This window comes from Ranitomeya variabilis, chromosome 2, assembly GCF_051348905.1.
Source record: "Ranitomeya variabilis isolate aRanVar5 chromosome 2, aRanVar5.hap1, whole genome shotgun sequence".
NCBI classification, from domain to species: Eukaryota; Metazoa; Chordata; class Amphibia; order Anura; family Dendrobatidae; genus Ranitomeya; species Ranitomeya variabilis.
In genome coordinates, this window is record NC_135233.1 from 1,041,003,558 (window position 1) to 1,041,025,430 (window position 21,873).

General features: G+C 48.6%; 1 protein-coding gene across 2 annotated transcripts in view; it reads right to left on the bottom strand.

Annotated features, from left to right (window-relative positions):
* PDIA6 (protein disulfide isomerase family A member 6) overlaps positions 1 to 21,663 on the bottom strand; it is a 39,242-nt gene extending 17,579 nt beyond the window's left edge. The window contains exons 1-5 of one of the 2 annotated variants that reach the window (XM_077291433.1): positions 21,503 to 21,663; positions 19,683 to 19,824; positions 18,741 to 18,798; positions 17,103 to 17,229; positions 14,526 to 14,635 (exon numbers count right to left, since the gene is read on the bottom strand). In XM_077291433.1, the coding sequence (XP_077147548.1) occupies positions 14,526 to 14,635; positions 17,103 to 17,229; positions 18,741 to 18,798; positions 19,683 to 19,824; positions 21,503 to 21,512 (447 nt within the window). In that variant the 5' untranslated portion in view covers positions 21,513 to 21,663. Of the gene's footprint in view, positions 1 to 14,525; positions 14,636 to 17,102; positions 17,230 to 18,740; positions 18,799 to 19,682; positions 19,877 to 21,502 lie in introns of those variants that run through there. The other variant, XM_077291432.1, reaches the window with a different exon arrangement.
* Between the last annotated feature and the right edge of the window lie 210 nt (positions 21,664 to 21,873).

Consider the following 21,873-nt stretch of genomic DNA (forward strand, 5'->3'; position numbering starts at 1 on the left):
TAGTAACCCGATATTTACCCTGGTTACCATTGTAAAAGTAAAAAAAAAACAAAAAACAGTACATACTCACCTTCTGATGTCTGTCACGTCCCCCGGCGTCCGCGCTGCTGCTCAGAGCTTCCTGCACTGAATGTGTCAGTGCCGGCCGTAAAGCAGAGCACAGCGGTGACGTCACCGCTCTGCTGTTAGGGCCGGCGCTTACACAGTGCAGGGAAGCGGACGCCGGGGGACCCGACAGACACCGGAATGTAAGTATGTAGTGTTTGGTTTTTTTACATTTACACTGGTAACCAGGGTAAACATCGGGTTACTAAGCGCGGCCCTGCGCTTAGTAACCAGATGTTTACCCTGGTTACCCGGGGACTTCGGCATCGTTGGTCGCTGGAGAGCGGTCTGTGTGACAGCTCTCCAGCGACCACACAACGACGAAACAGCGACGCTGCAGCGATCGGCATCGTTGTCTATATCGCTGCAGCGTCGCTTAATGTGACGGTACCTTAAGTTCCATGTGTACTTCTGGTGTTTGCCTCCTCATCCTCTTATCTCTGGCTAATCATCTCTTCACAAACTCCTGTTTAACATCTATTTGGATTTACTTCCTGGCTTGACCTGTGGTTAACCATTTGTCTGATGTAAGAAAAAACTTATCTCTGCTGTTCACGCTATTATGTTGCTGCAACAGTGTGTAATCTCTGCAAGTAAGAATCCAGTTTATATAGTTACTTGCTGTTAACCATTTGCTTGCACAGGTTTCAGCTACTTTCTGTTGATAGTATACAACTTTGCCATTAACCATTTGTTTGCTGCAGGTCCTGGATGTACAATACATTCACAGTCCATTTATATATTCATATTCCCAACTGTGAATACATCCAACAATCAGCATCCTCAAGTCTCAGTACGGACCACACGATTGTGATAAGTTTTAGAGCAACAGAATTACGCCCAAACCTAGCAGCCAAACATTTGTTTCACAGCTACAAATGGAGTCCCAATTCCAGTACTACACTGCTCAAAAAACTAAAGGAAACACAAAAAACAGAATATAACTCCAAGTAAATCAAACTTCTGTGAAATCAAACTTTCTTTATCGCCTCTCATTGGGGGACACAGGAACCATGGGTGTATGCTGCTGCCACTAGGAGGCTGACACTATGCAAATAAAAAAAGATAGCTCCTCCTCTGCAGTGTACACCCCACCGACTGGCATTATACTCTTCAGTTTAGCTTAGTGTCAGTAGGAGGTGGACACGGGTCTTTCTTTAGACCCTTATCTACCTCAATGTGCGTCGTTCCTTTTCAGGTTTTCCGGAGGGATACAGGGTGAACAGTCACACCTGTAGTCCCACAAGGCAGACTATGAGTACGGCGTGTACTGCCACCACGTATCCTCATAGATCCCTCAGCAGGACCATGATCCTAGCACACAAGCGTGCTCAGAAGTCCGGTCCTGGCTCCGTCCCCCACCCACTCGCCCACCAGAGCCTGTCGGTCGGAGGAGACGAGGACGTCCGTCATCGGCTCCACGGACGTCTAATATCTTCCACGCTTTTTCAAGGTTAGTACGACGGCGTGGGATGTTAGGTGAGTATTTGTGCTACCTGTGGGAGCCCCTGCGGCCGCACCTTTTCTGCGCAAGGGTCCCACCGCACACTAAAAAAAAAAAAATGTCTGGGGCTTATCTTTTGCGCGACGCTTCTGATGACCTTCCGCCCCCCCTTCCCACGGCGGCTGCGTTTCTTAGGCAGTCACGCTGCTTACCTGCGACCGTTTTTCCGGTTAATTCTGCGGCGCGGTTCCCCTTCAGGCAGCCGTGCCAGGTTTTCTCCGGCGGCCGCACCTTTGGAGGTGACTCGCGGCCGCGACCCTCCAGCGGCCACCGGCTTCTAATATAGGCCCCGGCTTTCCCTGGGGCCTACTTCCGGCGCCGGTACCGGCGTTTTTTCCTTATTACATGCAGCGGCTGCCGCACCTATTAGCCGGGCGGCGGTGCGCGAGCTAAGAGCGCCGCACCGCTGTTCACTTCGGCGGCCACCGGCTTCTAATTTAGGCCTACTTCCGGTGCCGCGCTCCGCCCACTTCCTTTTGCCTCGGGCGGGCTTTCTCAAACTGTGCCCTGCATTCCCCACCCACCGGCGCGATCTCGGCTGGCTCCGCCCCTTCCTCCACGCCGCTGCTGGACACTCAGGTCACGAGTTTTGTGCCTCGTGCCACGCACTCCGCAGAGCGCTCTTCTTCTGAGGACACAGCAGGAAATCTGCACCGGAGATCCACAGCATCTTCCTCCAGGCCTCCGTGGTTTTTCATCTGCCGTGAGTAGCTCTGCACTGCAGACTGACACCCCCCTCTGCTCCACTGTCCCCTAACCTGCTGGCATTTCTTCAGGGAGCTCTCCATAATGTCTAACTCTAAAGGGGGCCGCTCTCGTCCTCCTACTTCCTCCTCTAAGTCTTCTGTCTTAGTCAAATACTTTGCTTGTTCGTCCTGTAACAGCAAACTTCCCTCAGGTCAGTCCTCTCCGCTCTGTCAGGCCTGCAGCAACCCGATTGTTCCCACCGCCCAGGATCCCCCGGCCGCTCTGCCCGAGAGTGATACCCCCATCCCAGGCTGGGCCTCCTCTCTGTCTCAATCCGTGGCCGATTTAACACGAGTGTCTCAAACCCTGGTGTCGGTACTGGATCGGTTACCCCTGCAGACTCCAGCAGTAGCCAGCGGGTCCCAGGAACCGCCGCCCGAGCCCTCTTTGATAAGCCACAAAAGGTCCAGGCAGGTATGTCGGTCTGAGTCCTCTTCGCGTTCTATCTCGCCACACGGCCCTCCCCTGCGGTCGGTGTCCCCCCGATCCTCCTCCCCTGAGTCAGGCGAGGCTTTCTCTGATGCGCCCTCGGAGGATATTTCGGAGCTGGATTCTAACCAAATCGCCACCATGAGAGATATGGTCCAGAATCTCATTGGGGCAATAAACCAAACCTGTGGCATCAAGGATCCCTCTACGGAACCCGCAGATCAGGCGGTTTCGTTTAGACGGGCCAAACCACCCTCCAAGTTTTTTGCTCCTCATCCTGAATTCGTGGAAATCTTGGCCAGAGAGAGAGAGAGAACCCGACCAGACGTTTTCAGAGGGGAAAACGCCTGGGTGTGTTATATCCTTTTCCTCCAGAACTTACCGCCAATTGGACGGTCTCTCCCTCGGTGGATCCCCCTGTTTCCAGGCTGTCCACCAACACGGTGCTTCCTCTGTCCGGCGGAGCATCTCTGAAGGACTCTAACGATAGAGTTGTAGAATCCTTCGCGAAGTCAGCCTTTGAAGCAGCTGCGGCGGCGCTATGCCCAGCTTTTGCTTCCACTTGGGTCTCAAAATCTATTTCCAAATGGGCCAAGGATCTCCGTCGAGGTATCCTGGACGAGGCGCCTCCCGCGCAACTAGCGGAGCTTGCCAACCAGATTTCCCACGCTGGTGAATACCTGGTCTCCGCCTCCCTGGAAACCGCGTCTTGTGCGGCTCAGGCTTCCAGCAATGCTGTTGCCATCCGCCGGACCGTTTGGCTCAAGGCCTGGCAGGCGGACTTATCTTCCAAAAAGTCCATTACCAGTCTGCCCTTCCAGGGCTCTCGTCTCTTTGGTCCCCAGCTGGACCAAATCATTAAGGATGCCACTGGGGGTACAAGTTCTCTTTTCCCCAGGCTAAGCCTCGCCGCCCTCCTCCTAAACGGCAGTTTCGATCCTTTCGGCCTTTTCGACGCTTCGCGGCGTCAAACTCCTTTGCCCAGCAGCAACAGAGGCCTCAGGCACGTCAAGAGAAGAAGGCGGTGTCCTTTAGGCCCACTCCGTCCTGGCGTCCTCGCTACTCCCAGGGTAGATCTTCCAGGCCCAGGACCGGAAGATCCACCTCTGCATGACTCTCGGCAAGACTCCAGCCCAACTCCCAGGTTGGGCGGCCGTCTTCTCTTTTTCAGGGACGCCTGGCTTTCCGCAGTAGAGGACGCATGGGTCAGGGAAGTTGTATCCTCGGGATACAAGATAGAGTTCATTTCACGACCCCAGGATCGTTTCTTTGAATCCCGTCCTCCAAGAGATCCCGCTTTAGTTCCGGGCTTCTTTGCAGCCATCGCTTCTCTTCTCAAAGCCGGGGTTATCGTTCCCGCACCAGAAAAAGAACGTTTCACGGGTTTCTACTCGAACCTTTTTGTGGTACCGAAAAAGGACGGCAAGGTTCGTCCCATTCTAGACCTCAAATTGCTGAACAGGAGAGTTCATCTGAGACGCTTCAGGATGGAATCTCTTCGTTCAGTAATTGCTTCCATGGAGGCCCAGGAATTTCTGTGCTCAATCGACATCCAGGACGCCTACCTCCATGTCCCGATATTTCCCAGACATCACCGTTTCCTGCGCTTTGCAGTGCTCCGGGAACATTTTCAGTTCGTCGCCCTGCCGTTCGGCCTAGCAACCACTCCAAGGGTTTTCACAAAGATCATGGTGGCACTGATGGCCATCTTGAGAGTCAGAGGCCTGGTCCTTTTTCCTTACCTCGACGACATCCTCATCAAGGCTCCGTCCTTTGCTCAGGCTCACGAAAGCCTGTCTATTGTTATCGACACCTTAGTCCGTTTCGGGTGGCTGGTCAACCGGAAGAAGTCCTGCCTTATCCCTTCTCAGCGCATCATCTTTCTGGGCATGCTCTTCGACACTCGTCAGACCAGAGTCTTCCTTCCCAAAGACAAGAAATCCACCCTTTGTTGGGACATACGCTTGCTCCAGGGTCCTCGGCCTCCCTCCCTCCGTTCGGCCATGAGGGCTCTTGGGAGGATGGTAGCAACATTGGAAGCGATTCCCTTCGCCCAATTTCACTCGCGACCCCTCCAGCAAGCCATTCTGTCTCAATGGGACAGGTCTGTCTTCTCCCTGGATCGGCCAATCCGTCTCTCTTCTCGGGTCAAACGGTCTCTCAACTGGTGGCTGACGTCACCTCTTGTCTCCCAGGGCAGGTCCTTCCTTCCAGTTCACTGGCAGGTGGTGACGACGGACGCCAGCCTGCTCGGCTGGGGTGCGGTGTTTCGTCACCTGACGGTCCAGGGCCGTTGGTCGTCGCAGGAGTCGTCTCTGCCAATCAATGTCCTCGAAATTCGGGCCATTTTTCTGTCCCTCCGCCACTGGGAAACTATTCTCAGGGGCCTGCCAGTCCAGGTCCAGACGGACAACGCCACGGCCGTGGCATATGTCAACCATCAGGGGGTGACCCGGAGCTCCTTGGCCCTTGCCGAGGTATCCAAGATCCTCCTTTGGGCAGAGGCTACAGTTCCGGTGATATCCGCGGTGCATATCCCCGGCGTGGACAACTGGGCCGACCGACTTCCTCAGCCGCAAGGGCCTCGCGGCAGGGGAATGGTCCTTGCATCCGGAGGTCTTCCATCAGATTTGTCTTCGATGGGGGACTCCGGACGTGGACCTCACGGCGTCTCGAATGAACAGGAAGGTTCTGCAGTTCGTCTCCAGGTCTCGCGATCCTCTCGCAGTGGGCGTCGACACTCTGGCCATCCCTTGGTCACAGTTCGGGCTGCCTTACCTGTTCCCACCCCTTCCACTTCTTCCCAAGCTGTTGAAGAAGATCAAAGCGGAAGGGGTGCCGGTCATCCTGATCGCCCCGGATTGGCCCAGGAGAGCTTGGTTCGCAGAGCTCGTCAACCTTCTCGCGGACGCTCCCTGGCGCCTTCCAGACAGGCCCGATCTGCTGTCTCAGGGTCCGATCTGCCACCCGAATTCTCGGTCGCTCAGTTTAACGGCGTGGCTGTTGAGACCGCGGTTCTAAGAGCGTCCGGCCTTTCAGACCGGGTGATTCACACGATGATTCAGGCTCGGAAGCCTTCGTCTTCCAGGATCTACTACCGTACCTGGAAGGCTTACTTCCGTTGGTGCGAGTCCAACCGCGTTCCGTCTATGACCTTTTCCCTGCCTTCTCTTTTGGCCTTCCTTCAGGCAGGACTGGATTCAGGCCTGGCTCTTAGCTCCCTGAAGGGCCAAGTTTCTGCGCTTTCCATCCTCTTTCAGAAGACTTTAGCTTCTCGGCCACAGGTTAAGACCTTCCTTCAAGGAGTGGCCCACACTGTCCCGCCGTACAGGGCTCCTGTGGATGCATGGGATTTGAACCTGGTACTGGACGTTCTGAGGGTTTCTCCCTTTGAGCCCCTTCGGGAGATTCCTCTATCAGTTCTATCTTGGAAGGTGTCCTTTCTTGTGGCCATCACGTCTATTCGCCGCGTTTCCGAGTTGGCGGCTCTGTCTTGCCAACCTCCATTTTTGGTCATTCACCAGGATAAGGTGGTCTTCCGGCCTCCACCTTCTTTTCTTCCTAAGGTGGTTTCAACCTTCCACCTCAACGAGGACATCATTTTACCTTCCTTTTGTCCAGCTCCGACTCATCCTCTGGAGCGATCTTTGAACAAGCTGGACCTTGTCAGGGCAGTGAGGATCTACCTGGATAGAACCTCCACTTTTCGAAAGACTGATTCCTTTTTCATCATTCCTGATGGCACGCGCAGAGGCCAACCGGCTTCTAAGGCGACTATTGCTCGCTGGATCAGAATGGCAATTTTGGAGGCTTACCGGGTCAAGAACAGAGTGCCCCCTCCTGGGATTAAGGCTCACTCTACCCGGGCAGTCGGCGCCTCCTGGGCGGTGCGCCACAGGGCTTCCGCCCTACAGCTTTGCAAAGCGGCAACTTGGTCTTCCATCCACACGTTCGCCAAATTTTACAAGGTCCATACCTACGCTTCGGCGGACGCCAGCCTAGGCAGAAGGATCTTGCAGGCGGCAGTGGTGAGTCCTCTGACCTGATGGAAGTCTGTTTTCCCGCCCTAGGGACTGCTTTGGGACGTCCCATGGTTCCTGTGTCCCCCAATGAGAGGCGATAAAGAAAACAGGATTTTTGGTTGCTTACCGTAAAATCTGTTTCTTGGAGCCTTAATTGGGGGACACAGCTCCCTCCCAGGTTTTCTGTTGTTATCTGTTATATGACTGTTCTCACATTACAGTTCTCAAGTTTGTGGTTATGGTTTTTCAACCTTGTTCTTTATCTCCTACTGCTTTCTCACTAACTGAAGAGTATAATGCCAGTCGGTGGGGTGTACACTGCAGAGGAGGAGCTATCTTTTTTTATTTGCATAGTGTCAGCCTCCTAGTGGCAGCAGCATACACCCATGGTTCCTGTGTCCCCCAATGAAGGCTCCAAGAAACAGATTTTACGGTAAGCAACCAAAAATCCTGTTGTTCACTTAGGAAGCAACACTGATTGACAATCAATTTCACATGCTGTTGTGCAAATGGAATAGACAACAGATGGAAATTATTGGCAATTATCAAGACACCCTCAATAAAGGAGTGGTTCTGCAGGTGGGGACCACAGACCACATCTCAGTACCAATGCTTTCTGGCTGATGTTTTGGTCACTTTTGAATGTTGGTTGTGCTTTCACACTCGTGGTAGCATGAGACGGACTCTACAACCCACACAAGTGGCTCAGGTAGTGCAGCTCATCCAGGATGGCACATCAATGTGAGCTGTGGCAAGAAGGTTTGCTGTGTCTGTCAGTGTAGTGTCCAGAGGCTGGAGGCGCTACCAGGAGACAGGCCAGTACACCAGGAGACGTGGAGGGGGCTGTAGGAGGGCAACAACCCAGCAGCAGGACCGCTACCTCCGTCTTTGTGCAAGGAGGAACAGGAGGAGCTCTGCCAGAGCCCTGCAAAATGACCTCCAGAGGGGGGTTGTGCTCACAGCCCAACACCGTGCAGGATGCTTGGCATTTATCACAGAACACCAGGATTGGCAAATTCGCCACTGGCGCCCTGTGCTCCTCACAGATGAAAGCAAGTTCACTCTGAGCACATGTGACAGACGTGACAGTCTGGAGATGCCGTGGAGAGCAATCTGCTGTCTGCAAAATCCTTCAGCATGACCGGTTTGGCAGTGGGTCAGTAATGGTATGGGGTGGCATTTCTTAGGAGGGCCGCACAGCCCTCCTTGTGCTCGCCAGAGGTAGCCTGACTGCCATTAGGTACCGAGATGAGATCCTCAGACCTCTTGTGAGACCATATGCTGGTGCGGTTGGCCCTGGGTTCCTCCTAATGCAGGACAATGCCAGACCTCATGTGGCAGGAGTGTGTCAGCAGTTCCTGCAAGATGAAGGTATTGAAGCTATGGACTGGCCGCCTGTTCCCCAGACGTGAATCCGATTGAGCGCATCTGGGACATCATGTCTCGCTCCATCCACCAACGTCACGTTGCACTACAGACTGTCCAGGACTTGGCGGACGCATTAGTCCAGGTCTGGAAGGAGATCCCTCAGGAGACCTTCCGCCGCCTCATCAGGAGCATGCCCAGGCGTTATACAGTAGGGAGGTCATACAGGCACGTGGAGGCCACACACACTACTGAGCATCTTTTCCTTGTCATGAGGCTTTTCCACTGAAGTTGGATCAGCTTGTAATTTTATTTTCCACTTTGATTTTGAGTATCATTCCAAATCCAGACCTCCATGGGATATTCATTTTGATTTACATTGATAATTGTTATGTTTTATTGTTCTGAACACATTCCACTATGTAATGAATAAAAATTTATAACTGGAATATTTCATTCAGAGATATCTAGGATGTGGCGTTTTAGTGTTCCCTTTATTTTTTTTGAGCAGTGTATATTTCCACCCCCATCTATAAAAGAACTATCTTGAAAATGAAAGTGCAGAGCAAGAGGGTTGCAAATTGGTCCAAGTCTCAAGTTATGTGGTTCTCTAGTGTGATTTTCTCATCTGACAATGTGGAGTACTTTTGTGTTTACTTTTAACTCCCCCACCCCTTATCTTCCTGAACGTAGAATTCATTTCCCAAAATTATGTATATAATCACGTCAATGTGGATAGAGGAGGGTTTTTCACCTTTTGAGGTCATTGGTCTTCCCACATGGCTGATTATTGAGAGAATTCAAAAACGGATACTCCGTTCAGTGCACAAACAACTTTCATCTCCAACTCTTCCAGATAGATCTACCATCACCGGAAGATGAGTGTAATCTTGCCATAAAGGGTAGGACTGAATAATATGAATAGGTTGAAAGTCTGAATAAGGGATTTGCTAGGGTCTGGGCTAAGAATATGTGGTTGGGTGAGAGGAGCCAAACAAATATGTGGTCATGTGGCTTTTGACTCAATGTTCTGTTCAGCTAGAGTGCGACCTTCCTCCGATTAATAGATTGGGTTCTTCATGGGCGTAACCCCTTCACTCCCATAGTCAGTAGAGTCCAATGGGATCTAACTTATTTTTGCCAGACCACCTCCAGAACCACCAGAGTATTATATTGAATGGATAGCCATTAATGCTTTATTATTCCAAGCTTCTGAATTGTCTTTTTTTTTGGTAGCATGAACCCAACGGTAACGAAAATCGCGAAGGTTGTGTTGCACCGTCCTTAATTCTTCACCGGTTGCTTCAAGAGCCACCACGTCATTCATTTATTTTGTTATGTTCTGGATGTAAATTTGGCCATTTAGTTGTTCTTGAAAACACCCTAAACATTCAATCCATCCATCCCTAGCGCCACCTGACACGAAGTCCAATGTGATCGCAGGTACCAAATAACCAAACTCATCGCATGAGGGCAGAGCTGATGTGCGATTTATAATTTATCAGGACAGGTTTGTACAGAATTTAGACAGCAGTGGTATGGACGACCAGAACATTACGTAATCTTTAGATGATAAAATGGAGAAACGCGTTACATCCGTCCTCACAAGAGCGCTAAACAACTAAATCAGCACATTGACAGACGCTAAGCTTCATGGAAAACAGAACCCTAAGAGATATAGCGCACAGACAAGCATGCTCTGGATTTTGATTCCAATCAGTTATGGCAGAAGGTTTGATTCATGGTCGTAGGCTGGATCTTGGTCAATGGCGTTGAGTATGAAGAGGTCCAAGCTGCTGCTGGAAGCCGCGTTGTTGAGAAGGCTGATGATGTTGTGAACCCTGGCGCTGACAGTGTTGCTGACGACCCTGGGGATCACGGTGCTGTTTGTGTTGCTTCTTTGGTCGTCGTCTATAGTGCTCCATGTCTTCTTCCTCTTCGGATCGATCCTACACAAGGATAACTCCATCATAAGAAAAGCTCTATGTGGACGTCTTCACTATTAGAGCTTCTCGTCTTATTAGGAGTTGCCTCAATAATATTTGTGTGGTCACCAGAAGATTTTGATTACAAAGGATTAGCGTTTCCTACTTTTCTCCCCAAGAACTCAGTTGTAATTTTGGACATGGAGGGAATGTGGATTGGAAGGCGGAGGCAGAATAGTTTTCGGGTGTCTGTAGGAAGCTTTGTATTCTCTTCCGTATAGTTTACTCTCATATAACAATAGCAGACATTAAAGAAAACCTGCAATGCTAACTATTCATGGCTCCTTTGTGTCTACCGTATCTCAAAATAAATGTTTTTATTTCTCTACTCGGGTCCAAAAATGTTAATCTTGTCGGCCCTCATATTTCTCACTAACTTCAGATCAGACCTGTCCCTGGCTGTAAGGCTCCTTAGGGCCACATGAGCACTCCCCAAGCCCTCCATGCTAAGCGCTGGCCTCTCATATCAGCCACAAAGCACAAGGACCAGGAGGAAATTAGAGAAGTACTCCTGATTGTCTGTCACACAATACACTTCTCGGACATACATAATACAGTTTTCTTTCCTTCACCCCTTATCTTGGTACCTAGTTCTACCCTTGCATTTTATTCAGCTATCCTCTTGAGTCAATCTCATGGTGCATCGTTACACAAGATACTCAGTACCATCGCCGACTACTAGGACACAGATCATCCTTCATTTTCCTATATAAGCTGCTATATTATAAAGGTACAGTCAGTGATCCACATCCATATAACTTTGACAGGAGCTGTGCAATCATCACCATTATCTGTGATAGGAGTTTTTGTCTTTGCTCTGTAGAAAACTTCAGTGGTAAAATCCTTGCAATTTCATCACTTAGGAGCTTTTAATGATTGGGATGGTAATGACAGTGATGGTAATACCAACTGAGAATATAATATAATTTATCTATATATTTATTTTCATATATTATATTATATTCTCAGCTGGTATTACCAACCCTGTCATTACCATTTTAACATGACTGATTTCACAGAACTCTCTCATTAACCCATAACATGAAAAAAAAAAAAAAAAAAAAATATGTATATATACACACACACACACAAACATACATACACACTAGATGGTGGCCCGATTCTAACGCATCGGGTATTCTAGAATATATATGTATATAGCAGCCACACAGTATATAGCACAGGCCACGTAGTATATAGGAGCCATGTAGTATTTAGCATACAAATAGTACGTGGCCTGTGCTATACAGTATGTGGCTGCTATATACATACATATTGTAGAATACCCGATGCGTTAATAGAGGCCACACAGTATATAACACAACCCACGCAGTATATAGCAGCCACGTAGTACATAACACAGGCCACGTAGTATATAACACAGGCTCACGCAATATATAGCACAGCCCACGCAGTACAAAACACATAGTATGTAACACTGCCCACGTAGTATATAGCAGCCATGTAGTATATAACGCAGCCCACGCAGTATCTAACACAGGCCACGTAGTATACAGCAGCCATGTAGTATATAGTACTGCCCATGTAGTATATAGCAGCCATGTAGTATATAGTACTGCCCACGCAGTATATAGCAGTGTGGGCACCATATCCCTGTTAAAAAAAAAAAAAAAAAAGAATTAAAATAAAAAGAGGAGGAGCCACAGTTAATCTTTTTCAGATTATGCATAGTGTCGCCTCCTAGTGGACAGCAGCATAACACCCATGGTCCTGTGTCCCCCAATGAGGCGACAGAGTAAATAGTTACATACTCACCCGCCAGGATCCAGCGGCGCTCTGGCGATGGGCGCCGCTGGTCTCGCGAGACCGCTAAGTCTTCTGGGTAATTTCGCAATGCATCGCCAGGAACGGAAGATGGCGGCAGGCGCGAGCTACGGAGGGTGAGTATAGCAGGTTTTTTTTTTTTTATTATTATTATTTCTAACATTACATTTTTTTACTATTGATGCCGTATAGGCAGCGACAATAGTAAAAAGTTGGGGACACACAGGGTTAATAGCGGCGGTAACGGAGTGCGTTACCCGCGGCATAACACGGTCCGTTACCGCCGGCATTAACCCTGTGTAAGCAGTGACTGGCTGTTTTGCCGCGACCCCAATCAGCGACTTGGATTTGCATGACAGACAGAGGCCCCGACCAATGAATATCCATGAAGGACAGACAGACAGAAATGACCGTTAGACAATTATATAGTAGATAGAGATATAATATATATCTCTATTTTTTTTTCATGTTATGGGTTAAAAAAAAAGTTCTGTGAAATCAGTCAAGTCAAAATTTTGGAAATTCATCTAGGTGTTAAATGAGATATTGATGAAATATTACTATTCAAATGGGGTGTACTTGTGCTGATCACAGTAATATAGCTATTTATGAAGTTAAAAAAACAAAACAAAAACACAACTTGTAGGATTACTTTTAACGCAAATTTTTGCAGGCTATTTAAGGAGCAGAAATCCCTGCAGTCCGGTGAATACTGGGACTGTCATTTCTAGAGTTAATGACCTTTAACTTCAGAGCCAGCAGGATATCTGCACATGGTAAGGAACGGCAGAATCTGCAGAACTGATTTTTCAGAAATTGCAATGATTGATGTGAAATTGTGACTATCCAAACCAGAGCTCGTAAAAAAGAAGTTATGCACTTTCCTGTAGAATTCAAGGCAAACAATGGGACACGGACCCCCCACCATCCCTTAATTGTTAGAAAGCAGAGACCAGATGCTCCTTCGTCCATGCATTACACCGTTGCTGTCCGTGGACTGTGTTAAGAATGCAACTTTATCTATAGCCTAATCAACAGCATTGGGCGGAATTATAAAGGTACCGTCACACTAAGCAACGTCGCAGCGATATAGCCAGCGATCTGTGACGTTGCAGCGTCCTAGGTAGCGATATCGCTGTATTTGACACGCAGCAGCGATCTGGATCCCGCTGTGAAATTGCTGGTCGCTGCTAGAAGGTCTGAACTTTATTTGGTCGCTAGGTCGCCGTGTATCGCCGTGTTTGACAGCAAAAGCAATGATACCAGCGATATTTTACACTGGTAACCAGGGTAAACATCGGGTTACTAAGCGCAGGGCCGCGCTTAGTCACCCGATGTTTACCCTGGTTACCAGCGTAAAATGTAAAAAAAAAAACAGTACATACTTACATGCGTCCCCCGGCGTCCGCTTCCCACACTGAGCGCAGTAAAGTGAAAGTGAAAGCACACGTCACCGCTGTGCCCTGCTACTGCCGGCGCTCAGCCATTGCAGGAAGCGGACGCCGGGGGACGCATGTAAGTATGTACTGTTTGTTTTTTTTACATTTTACGCTGGTAACCAGGGTAAACATCGGGTTACTAAGCGCGGCCCTGCGCTTAGCAACCCGATGTTTACCCTGGTTACCCGGGGACCTCGGCATCGTTGGTCGCTGGAGAGCTGTCTGTGTGACAGCTCTCCAGCGACCAAACAGCGACGCTGCAGCGATCGGCATCGCTGTCGCTATCGCTGCAGCGTCGCTTAGTGTGACGGTACCTTTACTCAGCATGCTAGCCCATGATGTCATTAAATGCTGATAGTCATCAGGTCCGAAATGATATTCATCCCTTTAAATTAATTATTACCTCCAGTGCCAGAATAAATGTTGCAAAGTTGAGTTTTCCTGCTGCTTTTGTGGAGGAGTGTAGCATGAACTCAGAGCATTAAAGTCTGAACAGACTGCAGCGCAGCTGTATGGTAAGTAGGGCAGTGCCATCTATTTGGCATCATGTAGACATCCATGAAACTCGTACCACAAGGCAGAGACGGTCTGCAGGTCTCCCAACCTGAATGAGAAAGCCTCCTAGGCATAAACGAGACCCACGGGCAGACGGAGGTTCATGGACAGCTGCGTGAGCCCTTACTCTACTTGTTATGAAGCCGATGGTCCCAGAGACTCGCCGCCATTTAAAATCTTCATTTATATTCATCCGTCCAATGATCATGTAACATGTGTAAAATGTATTTGCTCACTTATAACATACATTTGACTAGACAGATTTATTAGTTAAACCCTTTTCGACACAGGAGATAAAATAGCGGGCTCAGGAGTCGAGACTGCAACATGCCCAGTAGATGAGAGGCTGCCATCCTGTGATCCCCAGATTAAAAAGACGGAGTGCTCATTTCATGGCTTTGTATTGAAAAATATCTTAGTGCACAGCTTCAATTTCCATTGTTGCCATCTCCATAAATGATTGCACACTGAACGGCTCGGTGTTTGGCCTCCTCCATTATACCGGTGGGGCAGGACGTTAGCCATACCCTCCTTGTCTGTATGGAGGTGCAACACACAGCCGGAGTCAGACGGGTGCTCCCATACCTACCTGTTTTCCAGAATCATAGCCACCGCCTCCTCTTCCGCTCAGCCGATCCTTCACTAGAGACCGGAGGGCATTTAATGCTCCATCAACAATGGCTTCACTGGTTCTTCCTCCTGGAAAAGAACAGGACAAGATGCAATCAGCGAAACTGAGGAACCTGAACAAACCAGGAACAGAATAAGGATTATTTTATTATGAGCTTCAGCGACGTCCCAGGTCATAGGCCTGCAATAGTTATGGGGGGTCGTGCAGCCCCTCTCAGCTCTACATCCTGCACGGAAAGACGTCATCACATGCTGGGCAGGAGGGAGGGACAATATTTCCCCTAATATGGAGGAAATTAGCATTTGCCTCATGTGGTTTTTGCCCTCCTTTGGATCAACAGGTTAGGTTATAGGTTGAATTCAATGGACTACTTTGTTTAACCCCTTCCTGATGTCAGACGGGATAGTACGTCCGACGTCAGGTCCCCTGCTTTGATGCAGGGCTCCGCGGTGAGCCCGCATCAAAGCCGGGACATGTCAGCTGTTTTGAACAGCTGACATGTGCCCGCAATAGGCGCGGGCAGAATCGCGATCTGCCCGCGCCTATTAACTAGTTAAATGCCGCTGTCAATCGCAGACAGCGGCATTTAACTACCGCATCCGGCCGGGCGGCCGGATATGACGTCATCGCCGACCCCCGTCATATGATCGGAGGTCGGCGATGCTTCAGAATGGTAACCATAGAGGTCCTTGAGACCTCTATGGTTACTGATCGCCGGTAGCTGTGAGCGCCCCCGTGGTCAGCGCTCACAGCACACCTGCAATTCTGCTGTGTAGCAGCGATCTTATGATCGCTGCTACATAGCAGAGCCGATCGGGCTGTGCCTGCTTCTAGCCTCCCATGGAGGCTATTGAAGCATGGCAAAAGTGAAAAAAAAAAAAGTAAAAAAAAAAAAGTAAAAAAAATAAAAAAACATAAAAGTTCAAATCACCCCCCTTTCGCCCCAATCAAAATAAATCAATTAAAAAAAAAAAAATCAAACATACACATATTTGGTATCGCCGCGTTCAGAATCGCCCGATCAATAAAAAAAAAAAAAAAGCATTAACCTGATCGCTAAACGGCGTAACGAGAAAAAAAATCTAAACGCCTGAATTACGTTTTTTTGGTCGCCGCGACGTTGCATTAAAATGCAATAACGGGCGATCAAAAGAACGTATCTGCACCAAAATGGTATCATTAAAAACGCCAGCTCGGCACGCAAAAAATAAGCCCTCAACCGACCCCAGATCATGAAAAATGGAGACGCTACGAGTATCGGAAAATGGCGCAATTTTTTTTTTTTTTTTTAGCAAAGTTTGGAATTTTTTTTCACCACTTAGGTAAAAAATAACCTAGTCATGTTAGGTGTCTATGAACTCGTAATGACCTGGAGAATCATAATGGCAGGTCAGTTTTAGCATTTAGTGAACCTAGGAAAATAGGCAAGCAAAAAACAAGTGTGGGATTGCACTTTTTTTGCAATTTCACCGCACTTGGAATTTTTTTCCCGTTTTCTAGTACACGACATGGTAAAACCAATGATGTCGTTCAAAAGTACAACTCGTCCCGCAAAAAATAAGCCCTCACATGGCCAAATTGACGGAAAATAAAAAAGTTATGGCTCTGGGAAGGAGGGGAGTGAAAAACGAAAACGGAAAATCCCACGGTCATGAAGGGGTTAAAGTTGACCTATCAAAGTAGGAAACAGATTTATGCTAGCCTGCTTGACCCCAAATGCAAAAATTATTTTGTCCTGCCATGTAAAGTGAAAGAGTGGTTAGAAATGTATACAAATAATAATAATAATAAAAAAAATTGTATGTATGTATATACACACACACTCTCAATTCATCAAGCAGTTTTCACCAGGATTTTGACTTAAAACTGTGTGCAGTGTTTTTTCTGTGCAAGAGATACAGCTGAGTTATGTATCACTATAAACACTTCCAGAGGTCCTCTCATTGCAGTCACTATGGGGGGGGGGAATAAGAACAGACAGCACTGCGAGATGAGATTTAGAAGCATAGTAATTATATATAACTCTGCTCAGCTGTATTATTACAAACACTTCCAAATTTCTTCTCATGGCAGTCAGTATGAGGATGAGAGCTGAAAGTGCTGCGAGATGAGATCTGGAGGTGTTTGTCATGATACATAGCTCAGCTCTACTGCAGTTCTCCAGTAGATGCAGAAATCAGTGAGTAGAGGGTGTGTTCTTTTCTCCAATTCATGACACCTCCTGCTTATGATTGGTCAACCTCATGCAGGGGCAGGAGTACACGCCCCCACCACTGACTGTATAATGACAGAAAACTACCAATCAGTGGTGTGGGCGGGGTATAAACAACTCCACATTCTGAGCACTGCTAGATCTGCAGCAGAGAAAACAGGGATTATTAGAAAATGACGGCATGTACACCAGCATGTGACATCACTGGAATCAGGGTCTCGGCCCCTACATCATGTTGCTCTTGGATTACATAGCAAAACCTGCTGACTTATTTCCTTTAACACCAGAGACCAGAAGCCTCAGCTAATCAATTGGACACATACCTTGATAATCATCCGGCTTATTCTTGTTTGCCCCAAATATCTTGATTGTTGGGAACCCTCGAATCTCGTACTGACCACCCAAGGCCTTGTGCTGATCACAGTCCACAGCTCCCACCTTCACTATTCCCTGAAATAGACATCGGACATGAGCTAAGAGGGCGGTAACTTGGAGCTGTATACGCATTAATTAGTGCATGACAGTTGCAGTGCAGCGGTATCCACACTGTGAAGTGATGAGGTAGTGACCCAGCAAAGTTCCAAAACAAACGTCCCTTTAATGTTCAACTCACAGCAATACACAGTACACAATATCCTCCGGAGAACCATATTCTCCAGTTTGCAGCTGATAAACATTCCAGTCCACCTTCGAAACTAGTTACCGTGGGCAACGGCACCGCTGTGTACGATGTGGGTGTCAGGTCTGTCAGCTCCGCTTGCCTGTGTTGCCTCACACAGGTGGAGCTCTGCAGAGCCACTTGCTTGGTCTGCACTCCTGCAACAACCAGACTGACCGATACTGATCCTGACACACCCAAACCCTTTACTTCAATTTAAATGGAATTTAACTGGAATCTGTGGCCTTCAGCCACATGGAAAACCCGGGTCGGGAATGAAATGGACTGCACGACTACATCCTGTAGTCCGTTTCAAGACACAAAAGCCCAGAGCAGGTTTTCCCTAAATCCCCAAATAGTTTGCCCAAGACTAACACTTTGTACTCCGCATTGCAATAACAGCTACACCTGTGACTGCAATGCACTCCCATGGCCTCAATATGTGTCAGTGCACATCCTGGCGGGAAGGTGGTGAGACACACAGTGACCCTCATATGCAACACCAGTCACTGTCTCACACAGTATATATGGGATCAATATGGATTTGCTCCATATTGAGGTCAAAGTTACAATACATCAAGGAGGCGGGGGGAAAAGGATTACGTTTTTTTTTGGCCGCCGCAACATATCAGAAGCAATAAGAGGCGCTCAAAACATCACATCTACCCCAGAGTGGGGGTCAGTAAAAACATCAGCTAAGGATCAATATATAAGGCCTCGCACAGCCCCAAAAAGTTAAACTGTTACGGTCTTGGAAAATGGAGACAAAAGCAAAAACTCTACATGTTTGGTATCTGCATGCTCGTACGTCCCCGTCAAATTTCAATGACAGGTCAGTTTTACCATATAGTGAACACTGTAAATAAAAAACCCCAAAAACAAATTTGACACTTTTTTTTTTCCAATTTCAACGCACTTGGAATCCTTCCCCATTTTCCAGTAGACCATGTAATAGATTGAACAGTGTCATTCAAAAGTACAACTCAGCCTGCAAAAATAAAAAGCCCTCGTACGGTTATGTGGGCAAAAAAAAAAAGAAAAATGGCCATGTCATGAAGGGGTTAAAGCTAAATACTACGACCTGATGTCAATGTAAAAATTTCTACCAATAGAATAAAAATCCCACCACCTACACAGCAATTTGGTTTGTGCCATTTGGCATCCTGTGGTCATTACTATTTTTGCGCTGTTCCCCACCCCCACATGGGATGTAAAAATATGAATGTACAAAATAATAGAAAAAAAAAGCAAAAAGTGAAAAAAAAAAAAAAAAAGTCATTCTTGGCTGCACGCCGGCATTTACCTTCAACGCAGTGGCAGCTTTCTTCCAGTCGGGGGTCAGTCTCTGACAATGGCCGCACCTGGCAAAAGAAACCTTGACACGTCACCATTCCATATAAAGTTATTCTACGGATCTAAACTAGTTTCTTAAAAGGGGTTTCAGAAATTCCTTACCGTTTCCTGGACCAGCGCTGAATCTCCGATGCCTCCCCCAGTATCTGAGATTGTCTGCAAAACTGACTTTATATCGACAGCGCTGCAGCTAATCAGTGAACTCAGGATCTCTGCCTGAGTAAATGGCACGAGCCCCAGAAACAAATGATTGGCTGCAGCGTTGTTAACTTGATGTCAGTGCTGCAGACAATAACAGACACTGGGAGCAGCGGCAAAGACTCAGCCCTGTACCGAGGGAGGGCGAGTAAGGCACGGTATGTTTAAAAAAAAAACTGCGGCCGGGGGACAGGATGATGGATACTGACATACATGTATCACATCCATGGAAAATTAAAACAATTAAGTATATCAAAAATAGTTTATTTGTACATAGACAAAGTATAGATAGCAATAAAATCACTAAAATATTATGTACACAAATATTATATACGGTAGGTAGCATTAGATGTGAAAGACACAGGGCAAAGAAGGGGGATGTGTCTGGAAGACAACACTACAATAGAAATATATGACCGGTAGGACCAAGTTTATGTAAATCCTAAACCACAAATAACAGTGTGCATGGACCTTTAAGAGGCAAACAGTAAAGTGGATAATTCAAAACTGATCCTTATCCATATCGGTCATAGTGTTGTCACCAGACTGCCAGCCCCTACGCGCGTTTCGCGTAGGCTTCTTCCACAACCAGCTGCTGTGGAATCACAACTCCCAAGATGTAGAGGGGTTGTAATTCACAGGAGCTGGAGACCCCCAGCATTATCCCCTCACCCCCAGTGACAATCATACCCACCAGGGAGCATAGAACTCCACCAGCCACAGACTGTCGCTCTGGACGACTTCTCTTTGGAAATTGGAGGCCGTTAACGTTACGACATCATCGCTGGCCGAGTACATGCACCGCGCCGCCACAAACAGCGAGCAAACGACTGCGCCTGGAAGAAGAGACCAGCTCATTAATATACAAAACATGTAATGCAAGAAGATACAAGAAGCATGGGAGAGAAAAATCCATCTCTGGGTCTATGGCGAGCTGAGAGTGGGCGTCTGCAGCAAGTCACGGCTGCATCACTTGGAAGCGTCATACCCGGACACCTGTGGATTTCCACGCTCCGGCGTCTAGGTTATTTTTTTTAACTATGAGCAAAGCAAATGCACAAGTCCTCATCGTGTGCGTCACCCTGTACAAAGACCACCAAGCAGCTAAATACCAGCAGACTGCTGGTCACTTAGGGGGCAACCAGAATGACTGCTCATATCATACGATTGTTCTGAGTGCATAAAACATCATGTTCTCGGCAGCACAGCTCCGGTTTACATATGTCGATGTGCTGCCGAGAACGATTTTTTTTTCCATTGCAGACGTGAACGATCTGATCACCTGACAAAAATTGCAGAGAGAACGTACATCATTATCGGGAGCGTACGCCTACAGGAGGGGGACAGTCAGATGCAGACTATTACACCTGAGTGCTTCCAGTAGGCAGACGCTCCGAAAAATGATGCACGCTCGCTCTGCCGTCATCATTACAGTCTACGGCCCTGACGGAGCATGTGTGCGGACCCCGTTGTGCTGGGGGTCCAACATGTATCCCGACAGGGCCACTAAATGCAATGTGAACGTGCCCAGACAGCAGAAGCAAAGTGTACGAGACTTTACCAAACATCATCCACACGCAGCACAAGAAGACGGCAGTGCCCATGGGTCTACAGTGAGGATCATGTACATCATGTGTCTGCAGATGTCGCCTACGGCAACGCAGAATGAAACTAAAATTAAATATCGGAAAAAAAAAACAAAAAAACACTCGCCTGGGAGCATTGTGTGTGCAGGATGTGGTTACACCTATACAGAAGATCGGAGACGTCCAGATTGCACGTTACACGGATTTCATTACAAGATTTGCACCAAAAACTACTTGGATTTCTGCAGTATCGGATCCATCCACACCCCCGTATTAGTACCAATGTGTCTGCCCCTCAGTCGATCCGTCCGCACCCCCGTGTCAGTACCCGATCCGTCCGCACCCCCGTGTCAGTACCCGATCCGTCCGCACCCCCGTGTCAGTACCCGATCCGTCCGCACCCCCGTGTCAGTACCCGATCCGTCCGCACCCCCGTGTCAGTACCCGATCCGTCCGCACCCCGTGTCAGTTCCCGATCCGTCCGCACTCCGTGTCAGTTCCCGATCCGTCCGCACTCCGTGTCAGTTCCCGATCCGTCCGCACCCCGTGTCAGTACCTGATCTGCCCACCCCTCAGTATCACCCGATCCATCCGCACTGCTGTCCTCACCGGGGCCGATCCGCCAGCATCCTCACACTGCTCAGCGCTCCCTCTGCCCCGCAGACAATTCTCACTTTGGGGGTCACTATGAATGGCATTGGCCATTTTCTCCCCGCACAGTGGCGGCCATCAGTCACCATAGCTGCAGGTAGGGGACTGCAGCCTCAGATGCTGCTATGAGAGGTTTCACCTAGAGGGAGGCTGAGCCCAGGGAGAAGAGGCGCTGGGGGCCGTCACTATAGAAACCACCACTGAGAACAATGGCTGCACACATGCACCGCACACATGCACCACACACAAGCTCCCGGTACCCCAGCGGCATACATACCTAGCAGCATCCTGGCCGTGCTCTCCCGGGTCCCGGTGTCTCCCCTCTCGGTGTGTGCGGTCTCTGCCTGACTTCGCCTCAGTAGTACGGAGCTGCTCTCTCACCTTCCGCCGTGTCCGCCGCCCATTGGTCACTCCGAGGATTCCATCATTAATATAGCCAATCAGCGTCGGCCGGGTAGCGCAGCCGCCTCAACCCCGTCCCACAGCCTTCCTCCGGCAAGGCGAGCTGGGGGGATCTGATTGGCTGGCGCCGGCTGACTGGTCGATGTGGGCGGGGTTTGTTAGTATTCTAGAATGGACCGTGACGTCACCGCCGGATAGAACGTTGTGAACTTTGGGGGGAAGTTTCCTTCTCCTTTGTCTCCTGTT